Source organism: Stegostoma tigrinum, chromosome 24 (genome assembly GCF_030684315.1).
Source record: "Stegostoma tigrinum isolate sSteTig4 chromosome 24, sSteTig4.hap1, whole genome shotgun sequence".
Classification (NCBI taxonomy): domain Eukaryota; kingdom Metazoa; phylum Chordata; class Chondrichthyes; order Orectolobiformes; family Stegostomatidae; genus Stegostoma; species Stegostoma tigrinum.
The window spans coordinates 37,608,447-37,629,575 of NC_081377.1; the positions used below are offsets into that span (position 1 = coordinate 37,608,447).

The following is a 21,129-nucleotide window of genomic DNA, read 5'->3' on the forward strand; positions in this document are numbered from 1 at the left end:
GCCGAGGAACCCTGCAGCCCAACGGTATCAATATGGACTTCACAAGCCTCAAAATCTCCCCTCCCCCGACCGCGTCCCAAAACAAGCCCAGCTCTTTGACCTGTTTGTCTCCTGTCCACCTATCTTCTCCTTTATCCATTTTCCATCCGCCTCCCCCTCTATCCCTATTTATTTCAGAATCCCCTTGCCCTCCCCATTTCTGAAGATGGGTCTAGACGCAAAACGTCAGCTTTCCTGCTCCTCTTTTAGGTTTTGGGTTTTGAATGATGGCCTTTGATGGGGAATTCTGAAACATGGATCAGAATGCTTCTATCTTTTTCATGTCATTCTCTAAAGCCAATACAGGAAGAAATAACTATTCACAAAATTTGTAAAATTTGACCCTTTGAAATCATAGTATACAGACTGTACAAATGATAACACACTAATATTGAAAATTCCTGAGTATGAATCATAATTATTGAACGTGATCATGACAATGTAATGAAATGGAGCAACACGGTTTTCTTTTAACAAGGGTGAGAGTACCTGAATAATCTAATGATAGATCAAATTTGCATTCATTTTCCATATTTTCACAGAAAACCTTCTGGAGCTCGACCTGTATTATTTTTATGAGATCCCCTGTTGACAAGGAGCATTCATTTCCTGACATTTCATAGACTGAACCTGTGAGAGATAAAGTGCATACAATAAAACAGAAAAATCAGTAAGACATGACAGTGTAACAGTTTAAAACATTTCATATCCATAGAATTTGTTAATGGGGCTTTATCTGAAACATTATGTGATTGACTCTGTGAGGTGTTCCCCGGGACACACTCTGAGATAAACTTTGGCCTCACCTGGAGGACCATCAGCTGAATGAAAGATGCTCTTTTGTCTGCCTGAAACTTATTGGTCTTCCAATGTAAAAAGTTGATCTCGACCAAGTGATGTAGACTGGCACGTTCTGGATTCAGGATCTTTCCTGAAGGTCCAGGATAATGTGCTGAGGATGCACTAAAGCTTGGGGTACACCCCGCCAAGATGACATGGGGAAAGACCACAGACTTTCTGTCAAAGGACAACAGGCGTCTGTTCTGTTATTGGACGCTCCTCATTGCCTCAGAATGAATGTTAATAATGTCCTGCATGAGTAGAAAATCATTTTGATTACAACTTCAGGGAAGCACGAAGAATTCAAAGTCCATTGTGTTTGTTTTTTTATTCTGCTTTGCAAAGACAGTACAAAACTGTCTTTGTCCCTTCTGTACATACACAAAGGTTTTTAATAGATTAAGTATAATTTTGCAATTAAAAAAATGTGATTGACTTGCTAAAGCAGTATCATGCCATTCACCTGCTAAATTTAATTTGGGGTGGGAGTGATGGTGATTATTGACTCATTTGAAAATGGGTCCTTTGTGTAAATGAGAATTAGAAGCATTGCATTAGAACAGTGTTTAATGAGTTTGAGCCATTTCTATTGCTGTGTATTTTTAACATTTTTGCTTTATCCTCTCAAAGGATAAAATTTTACCAAAGTTTTTCTCAACACTGCTTGTAAATCTGCCAAACTTTTTCTCAACACTGCTTGTAAATCTGCATCACAAAGCATAGAACATCCAGTTATGAGAGCAACACAATTCTCCATTCTCACCGATTCATCTACTGGGTTGTCAACTGATATGAAAGAGTAATTAAATTCTGCAAAATATGTCTGGAGTAACGGGATTTGACTTTTGGTTAGTTGTGAAGGATTTTCACCCATTTGGGCAGCCTCTTCTGAATAAGTTGCTAAAATATCCATATCTGCATTTTGGACTATTCTTCTGGTATTGATGAGAATTTCAGGAGAGATGTTTTAAGGTTGGCTTGTGTTCAAAATCATCAAGTGTAAGTCAGAAGGAAGAAATTAAACAAAGTGCTTAACATTATGTATTTCCTTTAGAAATTAGAAAGGGAGGAATTGCTTGTTCAGGTTGGTTTAGGTAGAATCACAAAGGTTCAAATTGAAGACAGACAAAACAGTGGTTCAGAAAAAAGATCCTTTGTTTGTTGCAAAATCATTCATTTAACATTTCAAATAGAGTGATTTTAAATTTTAGTTTTTGAGTTAAGGAGTGACAATTGCATTGTAAAGCATCTAGTACCATTTCATGAGCTGAAAACTTTCTAATGAAAGCCCAGTGAAATATTAAACTTGGATGACCATATTAGACCAATTTCTGGACTAGTTAGTAATATATTCAATAGTTATCATTTACAGAGGAACTGACAGATGCTGATTCAATCCACTTCATAGAAACGAGAACTTGTGGTTGGCACTTCCTGTTCATTAGATTAAATGCTTCAAGTTAAAGTGGGCCTTGACTGTGATCTTTTGGTTCAATACAGTTTGGTTGTTAAACCAGTGAATGATAACATTACAAAGAACAAAGAATAGTACAGCTCAGAACGACCCTGTCTAGATACTTCTTAACCATTTCTATTGTATCTACCTCCATCACCTCCTCTGGCAGCATGTTGCAGGCATTTCCCACCTTCTATAAAAAACAAACTGCTTCTCACACGTCCTTTAAACTTTTCCCCTTTTACCTCAAACCTATTTCCCCTAGTCACTGCCATTTCTGCTCTGGGGAAAAAGACTGTATTCTTTCCATGCCTCTTAATTTTGTCTGTCAGGTTGCTCCTATCTTTCGACTTTCAAGTGAAAATAAACTAGACTTGTCCAATCTCTCCTCATAGCTAATACCCTCCAAACCAGAATGGCAAACTATTTATGTACCCTCTCCAAAGCCCCCACATCCTTCTGGTAGTATAGCAACTAGAATTATACACAACATTCCAAATCTGGCCAAAATAAAGTTTTACATAGTTGCAAGGTGACTTACTAATTTTTACACTCCAAGGTCTGACCGATGAAGGCAAGCATGCCTTTTTGTCCACCTGATCCATTTGTGTTGCCACTTTCAGGGAACTGTGGATCTGCATGCTTCAATCCCTTGGTATGTTAATGCTTCTAAAAGTTCCTCTATTTCGTGTATTCTTCCTCCTACATTAGACCTTTCAAAATGCTTCACCTCACGTTGTCCAGATTAAACTCCATCTGCCATTTCTCTACTCTAGTCTTCAGTTTAAAGTCTGCAAACTTACTAATCAGGCCACCTACATTCTCCTCCAAATCATTCATATATTTATTATGAACAACAGGGGTCCCAGCACTGATTCGAATGGAACATCACTGATCATAGATCTCGAGTCTGAAAATCACCCTTCCACCACTACTCTGTCTTCCATGACAATGCCCATTCTCTATCCTTATTACCGGCTCACCACAAATTCCACGTGATTTCACCTTTTGTGTCATGAATATGATGGTTGATGGACCTTGTCACAGGTCTTGCTAGAGTTCATATAGGCGACACTGACTGCCCTGCCCTCATCAATCATCTTTGTCACTTCCTCAAAAAACTCAAACAAATTTGTGAGACACAAAAAGCCATGTTGCCTATTACTAATACGTCCATATTTTTCCAAATGTAAACAAATCCTGCCCCTGAGAATCTTCCCCAACAATTTCTGTACTACTGATTTCTAATTTCCCAGATTATTCCTGTTACCCTTCTCAAACAAAGGAAAAATGTTGACAAATCTCTGTTCTTCTTGGACCTCTCCTGTAACTAAAGAGGATACAAAGATTTCATACAAGGCACCCCCAATTTCATCACCTGCCTACTTCATCATTCTGGAGTCTTGTTTACTTTACTGCTTTTTGAAACAGTAATACCTCCTTTTGTATATTGACATATCCTAGAATATCAACAAAACCCTCCTATGACTCACCATCCACCATGTTCTTCTCCTTTGTGAATACTGATGCAAAGTATTTGTTAAGGACCTCATCCACTTCCTCTGACTCCGTGCATAAATTTCATCCTTTGATGGACCCACCCTTTCCTTAGCTACCCTCTTGCTTGTCATATATGTATAAAACACCTTGGGATAGTGCTTCTCCATTTTTGTAGGGAAATTGGCCATTTGGCTTTAACCTGAGCTGAACTAGGATATGAAAAGCTTCTTTGACAACTACTGAATTGTATTTACACAGATAATAGAAACAGGCCATTCTACCCTTCTATGTATGTGTGGCTGAATGCTTTACAGAAGCAAAAACTCAAGTATGCTCAAAATCTCCAGAAGGCTCTTGTTAATACACTAAACTTTGAAAACTTAATAAGGTTGTGATATGATTAAACAGGCCTCAGAGAAATAACAAAATCAACTTGGATAATATATTGTTTCATCAAATACTGCATTGTAGCCATGCTTAAAGAATCTTGTTATTGACAGGCAACAAGGAAAGCTATTTTCTTAAACCATCATCTATTCACAGTCTAACTTCAGAACCGTGTTGACAAAAGGAACTTGCTAACTTGCATGATGTCTCAAAATGCACCTCACCCAATTAATTCCTTTTGAATTGTGATCATTATCAAGGTAGGCAGATGCAATAGGAAATTAGTCCACAGTGTAATTCAAAATTGATAATGAGATGAATGACTAGCTCTTTTTATTTGAGATTGACAGAGAGGAGGTGGTAATGTCCTAAATGAATATCACCTTCCTTCTTTAAATAGTACTGTAAGGTTCTTCATATACACCTGAACAGGTATTCACTTCAATATCTCATGTGAAAGGTAGCAACTCTGACAATGCCGCATTTCCCAATTCCCAAACACCCTGAGGTCACCCTGCACTAAAAATGCTCAGATCTTGGGAAAGGGTTTGAATGTACAATTTTCTGCCTCATATTTCTAACTATTATTATACTATGACACAAAATGTTGTAACAATGTAACATTTGAATAAGAATAGGAATGTAGAATTTCTTAACAGAATAACTCAGAATAAGATATCTCTAATAACAACATTCAGAAACCTTTAAACATTATATTGACCTATGCTAACCAAATTATCCAGATACAAACACAATGGTCTGGATCTTCCATGAGGTTTCAATCACTGTTAGATTGCCTCTCTGCTTCTAATTTTCTGCAGCCCACAAGAGCCCCCATTTGTGGCTAGGTCTTCCAATCCCCATTTAATTAGAAGTATGGAGGAAAATGTCCCATGGAGAACTCCATCATAGCAAGCTGCTGTAAGGTAAGTTTAAATGTCCAGAGTGAATATCAGTGATGGGCAAAAGGATGCAAGTGAAAGACTTAATGGGTGAATGAGTGAATAGGCAGAGTAGTAAGGTGGGCAAGTGGGTGTGTAGTGGGTCGGCGTTGTGAGTCAGTGGCAGCTAGTGTTGAGTCATTGTGAAATGATTGGGATGTTAGTGTATCCTTACTTAGATGCCCTGGAGTTAGACTCAGATTTCACATTTCCTGGGTGCACATAAAAATGTTGCAACTATCTGATGGTCCCAGGAAGTTCAGACTTCCCGCACAGTGTCCACAGAGTCCATACTTTGGGACACATGCCTTAGTTTGTTCAACCAGATTCCAAAAACTCTGATATCGGATAATTAGGCCATTTTCCTCCATTCATTTGAGCAGTACTGTGAGTAGATTCAGTGATTCTCTAAGTTTTCTCTTAGTATAGTTTGATTATCTTTAATATTTTAGCAATTGACATTGATTAGGCATTGGTATGATAGTCATACTACACCTTAGCCCTGATCAGATATATCAAGGTTCAACAGAATCCAAGATAACAAAGTGTGGAGCTAGATGAACACAGCAGGCCAAACAGCATCTTAGGAGCACAAAAACTGACATTTCAGGGTCTAGGCCTAAAACATCAGCTTTTCTGCTCCTAAGATGCTGCTTGGCCGGCTGTGTTCATCCAGCTCCACACTGTGTTATCTCAGATTCTCCAGCATCTGCAGTTCCAATTATCTCTCTCAACAATCCATTTTGTAAATTCATTTATAGGATGGACATCACTGGTAGCGTTTATTGTCTGTCCCTAATTGCTCAGAGGGCAGTTAAGAGTCAACCACATTGGTGCCTCTCTAAGATCATATGTAGGTTAGACCTGGTAAGGATGACAGATTTCCTTCCCTAAAGGGCATTGGTGAGCCAGATATGTTACTGCAATGATAGAAAGAGGTTGCATGGTTGCCATTAAGCCAGTTCTTTATCCCAGAATTTTATTGATTTTGCTCTCGCCATCATGGGATTCAAACCCCTGCTTCCAGAACATTAGCCTGGGGTTCTGGATTAAATGCTCAGTTACATTAGCTCTATACCACATTGGGATTTGTACTCGGGTGGGGCTGATGTGATAGATTAATAGCTAAAGGAGATTGTGTTTTGTGAATTTTGACTATTGATTTTCTTCACACACCAAACGAAACAAATTGAATTTATCCACCTTTCACCACATGCGTGAATATGGGACTCGTACATTCCACTCCTCTGAGTCTGCTGTCCAAAACTATAGAACTCGATGAAACCTTCAGTCAACTTGTTCATTAAATAAATGCTAGAACAAAACTAAACATATCAAAACTTCATACATAGACATCAGTATCCTGATAAAGAGGAAACCTTTAGCAGAGCAGTAATGCTGGAGACTCATACACAAAGACAGAAAAGCCTAGAGGCTTGTAGGCAACTTCAATTAAGTCCAAATCTGTCCTTGACCAAAATAACAAATAAAAGTCAGGTTTTTCTAAATCATCAAATCTCAAATCATTTTTGATTCATCCTTTTGGATCAATGTTTAACTCTGCAAAGCCGTACTTCCATCAATGAGCAAACTGTGCATATTTTTAGTCTTTCAAGTTTTGTCTGAAAAGAAGAAATTTCACGATGGAGCTTTTTTAAGCCTGAAATTATGCTCCTTCTATATCCTCAAAAAATATTCTGTAAATTTACTGGAGATTAACAAATCACAGTCAACCTTTTACAATTTCAGATGACACACCATTTCATAGTTAGTTCATTTTTCAATGATTGGGCTGTGTTACAGTATGTCACGGATATTTCTGACGCCACAATAATAAAATACTGATTTTTTAACTGGGAACTGCTAGCTGTCATGGCAACCAGCCAACAATGTGGAACATTAATCATCTAATGATTAGAATTCTGATCAAATGAAGCACAGTTCACTGCCTGAAGAAGAGCATTTTTCATGTTAAGTGTTGGAGTCTTGCTCTATCTCTGTCTCTCTAATGCCGTGTGTATTGCATTTCCTAGGATTTAGAGAAGAAGAGAAATGAGATTTCTACCAGATGTGGATATGGATGTAGTGACTTCGAAATATATCACTGTTCCTTCATTGTCTCTTGGTCAAAATCCTGGAATTCCTTCCCTAAGGACATTGTAGACCTACCTACAGCACATGGACTGCAATGTTTCCCGGAGGAAGCTCAGCCCCACCTTATCCTGGGCAACTAGAGATGGGCAATAAATGCTGGGCCAGTCAGTGATGCCCATGCCCCATGAGTGAACAGCTGCAGGCTGATACTTTCTCTGTCTAGCCAAATGCTAATTCACAGCTCAGGAATTAAACATGGAACAGCAGCTAATGTTAGTATTCCTGTTCCATAACTTTGTTCGAAGCACGGCATTTAAATTGACTTGTCCCTGCACATCCAGAGAACTGTGATTGTGGAGCAAGAGAAACTCTCAGATAATTCACAGTTGTTATATTTGCCCCTGGAACAATACTGACTGCCATTCAGAACATTATTAGTTATAAATATCATTTCAAAGAGTGTCAAAAAAAGTGCAGTAAAACGCAATCTTCTTTTTAATTGCTCTCAGGATTTTGGCAAGGTCACTTTTTAATTAAAAGAATTGCTCACACTTAATTGTCCTGAGAAATTGTCGATAGGGTTTTGCCTTGAAGTGCTCCGGTCCTTATGCTGACAGCAGTAAGTCAAAGTTGCCAGGTAGGGAATTTTAGTAATTTGATCCAGCTGTGATAATATAAATAACAGCAACATATTTCCAAGTCAATATGGCATGTGATTTAGTGGTGATGGCATTCCAATGACAACGCTTTTCAAAACTACCTATTTATTCAGTTATTGGAAGTGAGTGTTGCCAACTATGCCAGCATTCTTAATTACATTTTAGAATGTGGCAGTGTGCCATTTTCTTGAACAACTGTAATCTTAGCAGTGTAAAGGAAGAGCAAGTGTGCTAAGGGATTATCTAGTAATGCCGAAATGTGCACTATTGAAACAGAAAGAAACAAGAAGCAAGACAAAGTTCAAAATAAAGGACCAAAAATGGCAAAATCAAAAACTGCAGATTCATAAACTATAAATTAGAAACAGAAAATGTTGGAAATTTCCAACAGGTCAGGCAGCATTTCTGGAGGGTAAGCAGTCATTTCAGGTCGACGATCCTTTGTTCTGACAAAAAAACTGCATGCTGATTGATATGCTACGTATTCTGTTGAGGAGGAAATTTAAATTTTGACAAAAGAGTACACAATGAAGAACAAGAGATAAAATCGATATCTACCTCTTAAAATTGCCTATATATTAAAAAAAATTGCTGAAGCACATCAAATATATTGGCACTCTGAAGGGTTTTTACCATAGAAAATCTTTTGCTTGTACATTATATGTAAAAGAACTGTTTAAAGTTACATTACTTTATAATACATACCATGTTTATCATGCACTGTCGCATTTTAATAGCATTAATTCTAAAAGGTAAACAGGAATTTGTAAGAACAGAATTCTTAAAGCTGGAAAATTATCCCCTTTGTTTCATTCAGGTATTGACTGCATTTTCATTTTTTAGCTCTGAGTGCAGATTTGGATTGAAATTCTGTTTCTGAACAGATAAACCATGTAAGCTGTGTGCAAACCATGCACATAGAACAGAATTATTGTAATACCAATGAACAACAAAACAAAATTTAACTCCACTTCGCTGAGCAAAATCTTCATATGCAACAGCTTTTAAATTTTGTTTTGTAATGTCGTGTGTCTTTATTTAGATGATTTCTCAGGAAGATTTCTTGAAAAGGACAATTCTGCAATGTAAGGGGATACAAATAGATTAAAAGCTCTTTTAAGGAACCTGGACAGACTTGATGAGTCAAATGATTTCTTCTGTGCAATAAAACTCTACGATCAGCTTTATTTTGTGTCATCTCAAAATTCTAAGCTGGAGGTGATTCGATGATAAGTCCATAAGATATAGGAGCATAATTAGATCAATTGGCTCATTGAATCTGCCCCACCATTCAATCATGGCTGACATGTTTCTCAACCCCATTCTCCTGCCTTTTCCCTGGAACCCTTGATCCCCATAATATTCATGAACTTATCTACCTCCATCTTCAATATGCTCAATGACTTGGCCTCCACAGCCCTCTGCAGAAATGATTTCCACAGATCCACCACCCTCTGGCTGAAGACATTCCCCCTCATCTCAGTTCTAAAGGATTGTCCCTTCACCCTGAGGCTGTTCTCTTGGGTTCTGGGCTCTCTTACTAGTGGAAACATCTTCTCCGTGTCCACTCTTTACAGGCATCTAAGTATTCTGTAAATTTCAACCAAACCCGCTTTGTCCTTCTAAACTCTATCAAATATTGACACAAAGCCCTCAAACACTCCTCATATGCTGTGCCAATCATTCCCAGTGTCATTCCTATAAACGTCCCCTGGATATCCTCCAAGGACAACTCATCCTTCTTTAGAAACAGGACCTAAATCTGCTCACAAGATTCCAAATGCAGTCTGACCAGAGCCTTACATAACCTCATCAATATGCCTCTGTTCTTTTAGTCTAGCCCTCTTAAAATGAATGCTATTTTGTATTTGCCTCCCTAACTGCCCTGCATGTTAACCTGAAGAGAATCGTGAACTAGGACTCCCAAGTCCCTTTGTTCTTCAGACCTCCAATGGCTTTCCCTATATAGAATATACTCTATGCCTCTAATTGCCTACCAAAGCTCCCCAATGATACTTCTCCTAATTATAGCACAGCTATCTGTACTTGTTTCCCACGGCAAGTGCTTTAAGAAAGTTGGTTAATGAATTAAACTTGCCCTCTTTTGCTTGCCATTTGCAGTAATTTTAATGTATTCAGCTGTTCAGTACAGCTTCTCCTCTCCTAGCAATGCAGTTGTAAATATTTTGTACATCTTACAACATACCACCCTGCTGAACACATAATAACAGTTGATATTTAATAATAGTAAGTCCTCCCTGGACTGACCTATCTCCTCCCTGCCTCCCCACCTGCACTCACCTTGACTGGCTCCATCCCTGCCTCTTTGTCCAGTCTGTCTCCTCTCCACCTATGTTCTCCTCTGTCCATCTTCTATCTGCCTCCCCCTCTCTCCCTATTTATTTCAGAACCCCCTTCCCCTCCCCCATTTCTGAAGAAGGGTCTAGGCACGAAACATCAGCTTTCCTGCTGCTATGATGCTGCTTGGCCTGCTGTGTTCATCCAGCTGTACAACTTGTTATCTCTAATAATAGCTGAAAGCTGCTTTGCTTCTTCTGCGTCTGAGCAAGACCTAAATGGAGTGAATGTTGCAAAGTCAAACAGAATGCAAAGCATATCTGCAAAGGAAACTGCTCAAGCTATGACAGGTAGAGCACCTCTCCTTCAGAACAACAATATTGTCCATTCGGAAATTGCCTTTAACATTGTGAAATTCCCCAAAACAACTCACAAGAATGTTACCAAACATAATTTGACTCCCAGTCACACTAGGAGACATTGGAGAAGATGACCAAAAGTTTGGTCAAAGAAAAGAGATCTTATGGAGCATTTTAAAAGAGGCAAAGTAGAGAGGAACAGAGATTGGGGGAGAGAATTCCACAGTTTAGGGTCAAGGCAGCTGATGGTGGCGTCATGTAGATTTGAATTGCGTAAGAGGTCAGAATTGGAGGAGCTCAGAGATATGACAGGATCAGAGATCTGGAACAAGTTACAGAGATAGGGAGGAAGGGGTGAGGCCATGGAGGGATTTTTAAACAAACATATTTTAAAATTGGGGTGTTGCTGGATCAAGAGCAAATAGAGGTTTGTAATAGAAATGGCTGTAAAAACTCAGCAGGTCTGACAGCATCTATAGGAGAGAAAACAGAGTTAATGTTTTGGATCCAGTGACATTTCTTCAGAACATTTTGGGTTCAGTTCTGAAGAAGGTTCACCTTGACCCGAAATATTAACTCTACTTTCACAGATGCTGTCAGACATGCTGAATTTTAACAGCAATTTCTGTTTTTTTTTGTTTTTAATTTCCTGCATTTGTGTTTTTTTGTTTTTTCCACTACAAAGGTAATGGGTACATGGAATTTGGTGTCATTGTGCATATCTTAAGCATAAGGCATGCTTATCATACTGTGCTGAAATATGAATCAACTCTGTGTATATTTCAGCTACAAGTGGTTGCTACATAACCAACTGTTTCTAATGATTGAAGTGCTCTGTTAAAAGAAAAATTGTCTCCTAATCATTCAGCAGATCATAAGGAAATAGCCTCAGGAATGCTGTCCAATACTAATGTGATGTTTCCTTGTGTTGATTTGCTCATTGAAGGTGGTAAATGGGCAGATCTGATTTTGTTGGAAGCAGGAAAAAATAATTTTTGTCCCTTGAGTGTGTTCTTGCCATTCATTGAGATAATGGCTAGCTTGAGACTTAACTCTATATAACCACTTATATCCAGTATCCCTTAATATCTTTGGATTAAAAAAAAGTAACAATTTTTGTTTTAAAATTAGCAAAAGATCTAGCGTCAAATTTTATTTGAATAAGAGTTGCAAACCTCTACCAGCCGTGTGAAGCAGTGTTTCCTCATTTCATTGTGAAAGTCCTGGTTCAAATTTCAGTCCTTACCTTCCAGATTCTCCAAATAGAGGAAACCGTTGTTCTTTATCTACTCTTTCTGCCCCCTTAGTTAATTAAAATCTGATCAGGTCACCCCTTAACTTCTCAAATTCCATCAGCATAACTCTAGTTTTTGCAATTTTATTTCACAAGCTGACTTTGAGAGTCCAGCTGTCAAAGCATTAATCTATCTTTCTTTTTTAGAAGTTAGTTCCTGACTGTGTTTCACATTTCTGGCATTTCCTACTTTTTCTTTAGAAACGTATAACTTCTCCTTTTTGCGTTTTTCATACTAGAATTAATACAAAGGCTATTATTTCTGACTAACAATTTGCATCAGAATAGAGTAATACACATAAGAGAACAGAACACAGCAATGTTACTCGTGAAATTGAACTGTAAAGCCTAATGAAATGTCAGACTGAACGCAGTTGTGGCAGTCTTAAAAGCTGTAAATAGGAGGATGCTCTTGCTTTCACATACCTTGAAAATACACTCCAGAATGGATCTCCAAAATCCTGGGAAGTGTGGAAAGATTCAAAGAACAAATAAACTCTTGTAATGAGGAAATTTGTGAATCTGGATGGTAAAAGTCTGCCATGGTACACAGCCTAGTCACTTGAATTATGAGCTCCTCACCAACATAACCATAGACATCAGGCAAAATGATATACTGGGAACTCAGCTAATAGTTTCAGTGAGAGAAGAAAAAGAGCACTTCTGGTTTGAATTCTTATCATCACAAACCACCGTGATGACAATGAATCTGGCAAGATGCCAATAGCCAGAAAACAACACTTAAATGAGAACAAACATCCGTTGGTTTCAATTTATCCACATTTCTTGCAAAACTGATATATGTTCATCTATGTAGTATTATAAGTGGAGATGTATGGTATCACAATCTCTAACCCACATTATCACAAACACCCCCTCCTCTCCTCTTTTAAAGTCTGGGACAAAAAAGGCGCCTATACATATATCCTCATGACATCCCCTTAGGTTTGATTTCTGAGAAGTGGTTTGACAGTTTTTTAAAATTTATTCACAGGATGGAAGCATTGCTGACTAGGCCAGCATATATTGACCATCTCTAATTGCCTGGAGACAGTTAAGAGCCAATCACATTGCTGTGGGTCTCAAATCACATGCAGGCCAGACTAGGTAAGGATTTTTCCCTGACAATTGATTCATAGTCATCACTAGACTCTTAATTCCATATTTTTTATTGAATTCAGATTCCACCATCTGCCATTAACTGGGTCTCTGGATTACAAATCCATTGATAATACAACTAGGCTATCACCTCCCTTTGTGGTGAACAGGATTATGATGGGATAAGGTGGACAAGGAAATTTTTTTCCAATCAGCTGATGATACAAGGGAAATGGGATGCAGATTTAGTATCTTAGGCTAGAGAAGTAAGGGGAGTCTGAGGAAGAACTTTTCACGCAGTGAGTGGCAATGAAACTAACACTGAAAATGCTGGAGAAGCCCATCAGGTCTGGCAGCATCTTGGGGAGAGAAACAGAGTTAACATTTCAAGTCCAGTCTGATTCTTCTTTGGATCAACAAAGTGATGATAAGTTGGAAGTCACTTTCCACCAGGTGGTCATAATGGGAACAATCTTTGATTTCAAAAGGGAATTGGATGGGCACTACAGCATGTGAACCTGCAGCTCTACAGATCAAATAGAGTACTGGGGTGTTTCCTAGATTTTTTTCACTGAGCTGGATCTGAATCAATAGATTTCTTTTAACTTCACTCATGGGTTGTGATATCATTGGTAGAGCCAGTATTTATTGCCTGTACCTTGTTGCTCTTGAGAAAATGAGCTGCCAATCCACATGCTGTAGGTGGACCCACAAGGCCCATAGGAAGGGAATTTCAGGATTTGACCTAGTGACAGTGAAAGAGTGGCTTTAAATTTCCAAGTCAGGATGGTGTGTAGCTTGGAGGGAGAACTTGTAGTATTACCATGTATCTGCTGCACTTGTCCTTCTAGATGGAAGTGGTCGTGGATTTGGAAGCTGTGGGCTAAAGATCTTTGGTGAATTTCTGCAGTGCATCTTGTGGATGTTACATACTGCTGCTGCTGAGTGTAGATGGTAGTGTGACTGAATGTTCGTGGATGTGCCCACCAAGTGGACTGATTTGTTTTTGATGGTGTCAAGCTTCTTGAGAGTTGTCTGACCTGCACTCATCCAGACAAGTGGGGAGTATTCCATCACAATTCTGTCCTTTGCCACGTAGAGTGAACAGGCTGTGGGGCATTGGGGGCATACTATTTACTGTCGTATTCTTAGCCCCTGACTTGCTCTTGTAGACACTATTAATATGAGAGCCCAGTTGAGTTTCTGATCAATGGTAATCCCCAGGATGTAGCTAGTGGAGGATTCAGTGATGGTAAAACCATTGATTGTCGAGAGATGGTTGTTAGCTTGTTTTATTTTAGAGATTGTAATTGCCTGGAGTGGGAACATTACTTGCCACTTTTCAGCCAAAGCCTGGGTATCATCCAGGTTTTGTTGCAGTTGGACACAGACTGCTTCAGTATCTAAGGAGTCATGAATGGTGCTGAACATTGTGCAATCATCGGCAAACATTCCCACTTCTGGCCTTATGATGGAGGGAAGGTCATTGATGAAGCAACTGAAAATGTTTGGATTGAATGCTGTAGTTCTGTACTAGAAATTAGTTTTGACTTTTAAATTTCAGGTTGCCTCCATATTGTTTTATTTCATTTCAAGCCTCTCATTTTTGTAGCATTTTCCTTTTCTGTTGAAAGGTGATTAACCTGAAACGTTACTTGTTTCTTTCCCCGTGGATACTGCCAGGCCTGATGAATATCACCAGCATTTCCATTTCTACTTAGAAAGGATGAACACTGAATAGCCACCTGGAATGGAGTGTGGGAGAATATGGGCACCATTCCTAATTTGTTATCTTCCTCATCTTGCAGCACTGAGACAAATGCAACATTCTTGTCATCTGCTTAACTGTGATCAACAATTGCAGCCTCAATCACTCATGATCTCTATGAAATAAGAAAGAAACATACAGCAAAATTGCTGAAGAAACTCACGAACAAAGCTGGGATCATCTGCAGAGAGAAAACAAAGTTATATTTCAGGTCCAGAGACCCTTCTTCAGAACAAGAAATGTTTTCACTCGCTGAATTATTGTCAGAACACTCGAAAGGAAGATGCAATAAAAAAAGGATCATTTTCTGAAGAGGAAACATTTAGAGGGAAACGGAGAGAAGGCAGGGGAATGGCGTAACTCATGCAGAAAGTGGGATCAAGCACGGCAGACAGTTTGGCCTCCTGCTGTAACTCAAGAATTCTAAATGTCTCAGGCAAGGTATCAAAGTATTTTAGTCTGCAGGGGGAATGGAAATCAATGGTCTACCTGTATTTTTGTAAATAAATGCTGCTTTATTTGTGCCTAGCTATTGACTGAATTTTACTAGTCCTGTGAATTCAATGAGAAAAAGCACAGGAAGGCATCAGATATGTTTACATTCGCTTGTGATTTCTTTTTACGGAGTTGCTTTCAGGAAGGGCATGGAGCAGCGATAAGATGCCAGTGAAGGTCATCAATTGGAGACCATTTTCAGAAGGAACTGGAATTTTGCTAGTGGCACTCGAGCTGGACATTACCCACAGTGGTGGGCGAGAACACCATGTGATGTATTGGCAGTTGTCGCTTTGGTGGTCTGAATTGGTAAACCCCAGTTCATTCCCACAACTGCACCTCTGAATCCATGTGCTTTGCTACTGGATATTGCTGTTGAGTCTGTAGGATGGACTGCCAGACTCATCATGATGACAGCATCCCATTCCGGCTTGTTGCAGCTCAGCATCTTCCAGGGTGGGAATGCCTGGCACCAACTGATTGACCATCCTGCACCTCTGGGGCACTTATTTGTGCTGATGAGATGCCAAACAAGTAGCTTAACCTGCTCATAGACCACCTCGCTTAATATTAAGCTGATGTTTGCTTTGTGACAATGAGTGGAGGGAGATGAAATTGATCACACCTCCTGAATATTTTCAATGTTGGGAAAATTAAACCTCACATGAACAACCAGCAGAAATGGGAATCGTTGGTCCATACAGGTGGTAGGTATTTTCTCTTTGAAAGATGAAGACCTCAGCTTGAGTTGGATTTATGGTGGAGCCTGAGATATCTGAAAGTTGGTGATCTCAGTGGAAAGTTAAAACACAACAGTTGCTGTTTGTTTTCAGAGGCCTGAACACATTATATGGGCTGATTCTTGCAGCGCTAGTAGCGAAGATGGGCAGCACTTTCAGAGGTGCCATTTTTTGGATTAAATGTTTCACCCAGGCCTCTGTGAAATGAACTTTGAAGGTTGACTTTGAGGAAGAACAAGATTGTGACCTACAGCAGAATGATTCATCAACAAAAATAACTAAATAGCATTATTTTTTCATTGTTGCGCTGTTGTTTGTAAGGGAGCACATTTTTTCCTATGACTATATATTTATTCTTTCTAGCAGGGCATTACAAGTGTTTAGAAGAGCAAGTAGTGGGGTTAGTTGACATTGAGAGCTACCTGCTTCCTTTCTACCGGCAGGGTTGTTGATGTTATCCTGAAGGCTGGGTAGTTTGCTGCAAAAAAATGGTCTGTTTAAGATTTGGCAGTTGTTTGAAGGTGAGAAGTGGAAGTGTAGGAAATATCTTGGCGAAGTGCTCATTATCGTCGATGACATGTTGAAGGCTGCTAAGAACATTGTGTAGTTTCTCCGCTCTGAGGAAGTAGTGGACGACGAAGGATATTTTGTTGGTCGTATCCTGTGTCTGTCTTCTGAGGAGGTCGTTGTAGTTTTCCACTGTTGAAATGGGTGATCAATGAGTTGAGCTTCATATCCTGATCTGATGAAGGTGCCCTCCAAAACCATCAGGTGTCTGCCGCATTCCTCCTTGTCTGAGCAGATCCTATATATGTGCAGAACTTGTCCATAAGGGATGGCTGCTTTAGTATTTTTAATGTGGAATCTAGTGGATTGCAGCATTGTGAGGTTATCCATGTGCTTTTGGTAGAGTGTGGTACTGAGGTGTCCAAACTTGATGGAGATGTGCGTGTCCAAGAATGAGACTGATTCTAAAGAATAGTCCATGCTATGTCTGATGGTGAGGTGAAACTTGTTGATAATACTATGTCATCATTTCAGTAATTCCTTGCCATGAGTCCAAAGAAAGAAAATGTCATCAATGAATCTGGTGTATAGTGTTAGTTGGAGATTCTGCACAGCAAAGAAGTCTTGCTCGAACTTGTGCATGAAAATGTTGACATTTGGAGAGCAAATCTGGTCCCCATGGCTGTTCCGTGTGTCTGGAAGATGAACTGTTTGTTGAAGGTGAGGACGTTGTGGTCAAGGATGAAGCGGATGAGTTGTGGGATGGCATCTGGAAATTGGCAGTTGGTGGTATTGAGTACTGAGGCTGTTGCAGTAATACCATCATCATGGGGGATGCTGATATAGTGTGCTGAAATGTCCATTGTGACAAGGAATTTTCCTGGTTCGACTGGCCCGTGGATGCTGAGTTTCAGTAAGAAATCTGTCGTGTCACGACAGATGCTGGGGGTTCCCTCTACAATGGATTTCAAGGTGCCCTTGACATAACCAGAGAGGTTCTCACACACGGTTCCATTGCCTGATACAATGGTATATTCAGGTATTTTGGCTTTGTGTATCTTCAGAAGGCGGTAGAATCCCCTACACGGGGAGCACATGGTTTGAGAGTGCATAGGACAGATACTCTGAAGTTCTGGATCAAAATTCTTGATTGGTCTGTTCTGTTGATGGGTGTGTTCTTTGGTCAGATTGGCAGATAGTTGTAGTGTTCCTGGTTGTTCAGTTGACTGTCTACTTCTTTGCAATAGTCTGTTTTATTCTGTATGACAATAGCTCTGCTTTTGTCTGCTGGTTTGATGATAATGTTGAGGTTGGTCTTAAGAGCACGGATGTCATTGCATTCTGCTTGGATGACATTCTGCGCTACCTTGTGAATGCGGCTGATGAATCTGGTGTCAATGTATCTCCTGATGGCTTGAGCATACATGTCAAGCCCAGGGCAGCAGCCTTCTGCAGGGGTCCAATTTGACTCTCTCTTCTTCAGTTGCTGCGCTGCAGATTTCTCTGTGGATTGTTCCTGTTCATTGGTCGTTTGATTGGGCTCACTGTTAACATCTTGGGGTTTGTGGAAGAGTTCCTGGAGCCTCATTTACCTGATGAATTCCTCTTTGTCTGCTACGAGCCCAATGGGGTCCATTTTAGCACTGGGGCAGAAATTGAGCCCTCGGATGAGAGCTTCAATTTCGTCCAGTTGAAGTGTGTAATCAGATAAGTTGATGATGGATTTTCCTGTAATGGTATCGTTTTCAACTGTGGTACCTGGGGAGGCTTGGTTACAGTTGGTGGTGATGGCAATTTTCTCCAGCTTCTAGTTCTTGGTGTGCATGTAAGTGGTGTAGTTCAGTTGCCTCGTCTGTTTGGCAGCATTTCGTAACAGTTCTGCTGTATCTTGAGATCTACCTTGATAAATTGTTACAATCTCTCTACCTCAATCAGTTTGCGCAGTTTTGAATTTGGTATGCAATTCTAGTTATTGAGTTTGTCCCCAACATCACCTTATTCTTAATTTTTTGTAATTATCTCTCTGCCTCATTTAATTGGATTATAGGCCATCCCTTTTCTGGTTATTCAGCCGTTGACATGTTACTCAACGTCTAACACTCTTGCTGAGACTTATTATCTGATGCTCCACTCGTACCAGTCGTATGAACGTTTGATCTCACTGCCTTGGATCTCTCTGCCTATAAACTTTGTGTCTGTGTGCTGTCCTCTCTCACTGCATCTGACAAAGGGGCCACACTTCAAAAGCTTGTGTGATTCCAAATAAACCTGTTGGACTATAACATGGCGACGTGGTACTTCTGACTTTGTCCACCCCAGTCCAACATCGGCACCTACACATGGTGGCTACTGAGGCTGAGATGAAGACCGGGTCTGCTTTTATAACCTCTTAAACAGTAAAGATATGACTCAGTCACAATTTTTCTTGCAGTGCAGGTGATGTTAGGGAGCATAGACTGACAAAGTGAGCGATTAGACAGAGCACCACTGCACTGGTGAAAAAAGTGAAAAACACATTTTACTTTGTCCTTATCATTTTTGTGAAATCCTCTCCATGGATGTTGCCTGCCCTGCTGTGATCTCCAGCATTTTTGTTTTCAGTTCAGATTCCCAATTCTGCAGTAATTTGCCCATATATACATTTGTCTGTTTTGAAAAATCCGCATAAATTAGTGCAAAGCATCGTGAGACAATTGAGTAAAGGAGCTATTCTATGAACAAATTTACAGAAATGTGACAGCAGTTCTCAAAGTTTTGAAATCAGCTGTGCTTTCTTCATATTTTGGTATGAGATGCTGAAGCTGTCAAATGAGAGCACTGAAATGAGTCAACATCTCATGCATTTGGAGAAGAACATTAACTGAAGTTGCCACTTCTTGTTCCTTTCCAATTTCTCTCGTTAGGTTTTCCTTTTCCAAATATTCTTGTGATAATCAGCCAACCTTCAACATTCACTCCCTTCACTGCAGATGTACACTGGCAGAAGGGTGTACCATCTATATGTTTCACTGCACTAACTCACCAAGACTTCCCAAACCTCTACCACCTCAAAGAACTCTAACAGATTTTTCAGGCATGACCTACCCTTGATGAAGCTGTGCTGACTCAGCCTCATTTTACCATGCACTTCAGAGTTCTCTGTAATCTCATTCTTCATAATGGATTCTAAAATCTTACCAATGACTGGGGTCAGGATAACTGGCCTATATTTTTCCATCTTCTGCCTCCCTCCCTTCTTAAATAGGCCTGTTACATTAGCCATTTTCCAGTGCTGTGACTCCAGTGATCCCTGAAAGATCACCACCAATGTCTTTTCAATTGCCTCAGATATCTCTTTCAAACTCCGAGGTGTCGTCGATCTGGTCCAGATTTATCCACCTTTAGACCATTCAGCTTCCCTAGCATCTCCTCATTAGTGATGGTCAATACATTTATGTGTGCCACCAACTCGCTTGAAGTTCTGGAATGCTACTGGTGTCTTCCACTGTGAGATTGATGCAAAATACCTGTTCAGTTCCCCCACTATTCAACTCCACACTTTGTTATCTCGGATTCTCCAGCATCTGCAGTTCCCATCATCTTTGCTCCCTATTCCTACTTCTCCAGCTTCATTTTCCAGCAGTACAGTGTTCACTCTTGTCTCTCTTTTACCTTTTATATATCTAAAAGAAACCTCTTATATTACTAGCTAGCTAGCTCTCATATTTCATCTTCTCTCCCCTATTGTTTTTCTGTTCTCCTCTGCTGTTTTTTTAAAGGCTTCTCAATCCCCTGGCTTCCTACTAATCTTCACTACGTTGCCTGCTTTTCATTTTTATTTTATGCTGTTCCTGACAACCATTGTCAGCCACACTTGCCTCATCTCCCCTTAGCATTTTCTTTTTCCTTGATGAATAATGCTTTATGATTGTATCTCCCGAATTACACCCAGAAACTCCTGCCATTGCTGCTCCACTGTCTTCCCTGCTAGGGTCCTCTTCCAATCACCTCTGCCCAGCTCCTTCCTCATGTCTTTTTAGTTACCTTTATTCAATTGTAACAGTGTTACACCTAATTCCAGCTTCTCTTTCTCAAACTACAGGGTGAATTCTATTATATTGTGGTCCCTGTCCCCTAGGGGGTTCTTTCAACTTAATTTTCCTGATCAAGTCTTCCTCATTACTCATTGCCAAATCAAGAATTGCCTGGCTACTAGTGAGCTCTACTACAAGCAGCTCCAAAAACCCATCTCAGAGACATTCCACAAATTCCTTTCTTGAGATCTGCTACCAACCTAATTTTCCTTGCCAACATGCATATTGAAGTCCCCCATGACTATTGTCTTAGTAGCTTTCGTACATGCCTTTTCTATCCCCTGATTTGTTTCTACCCCTGACTACTGACAGAGGCCAGTACATAACTCCCATCAGGGTCCTCTTCTTTTGCTGTTTCTGAACTCTACCTGTACAGATTCTATGTCTTACGACTCTATATCACTTCTTAGAACATAGAACATAGAACATAGAACAGTACAGCACAGAACAGGCCCTTCAGCCCACAATGTTGTGCTGACCATTGATCCTCATGTATGCACCCTCAAATTTCTGTGACCATATACATGTCCAGCAGTCTCTTAAATGACCCCAATGACCTTGCTTCCACAACTGCTGCTGGC

At 39.9% G+C, this 21,129-nt stretch overlaps 1 protein-coding gene across 3 annotated transcripts in view; it reads right to left on the reverse strand.

Moving 5' to 3' along the window:
- Positions 1-21,129, reverse strand: part of themis2 (thymocyte selection associated family member 2) — a 109,911-nt gene that overhangs the window by 71,488 nt on the left and 17,294 nt on the right. For 2 of the 3 annotated variants that reach the window (XM_048557874.2, XM_048557872.2), the window contains exons 1-2: positions 12,294-12,452; positions 529-669 (exon numbers count right to left, since the gene is read on the reverse strand). In XM_048557874.2, coding sequence (XP_048413831.1) covers positions 529-669; positions 12,294-12,411 — 259 coding nt within the window. In that variant the 5' untranslated portion in view covers positions 12,412-12,452. Of the gene's footprint in view, positions 1-528; positions 670-12,293; positions 12,453-21,129 lie in introns of those variants that run through there. The other variant, XM_048557871.2, reaches the window with a different exon arrangement.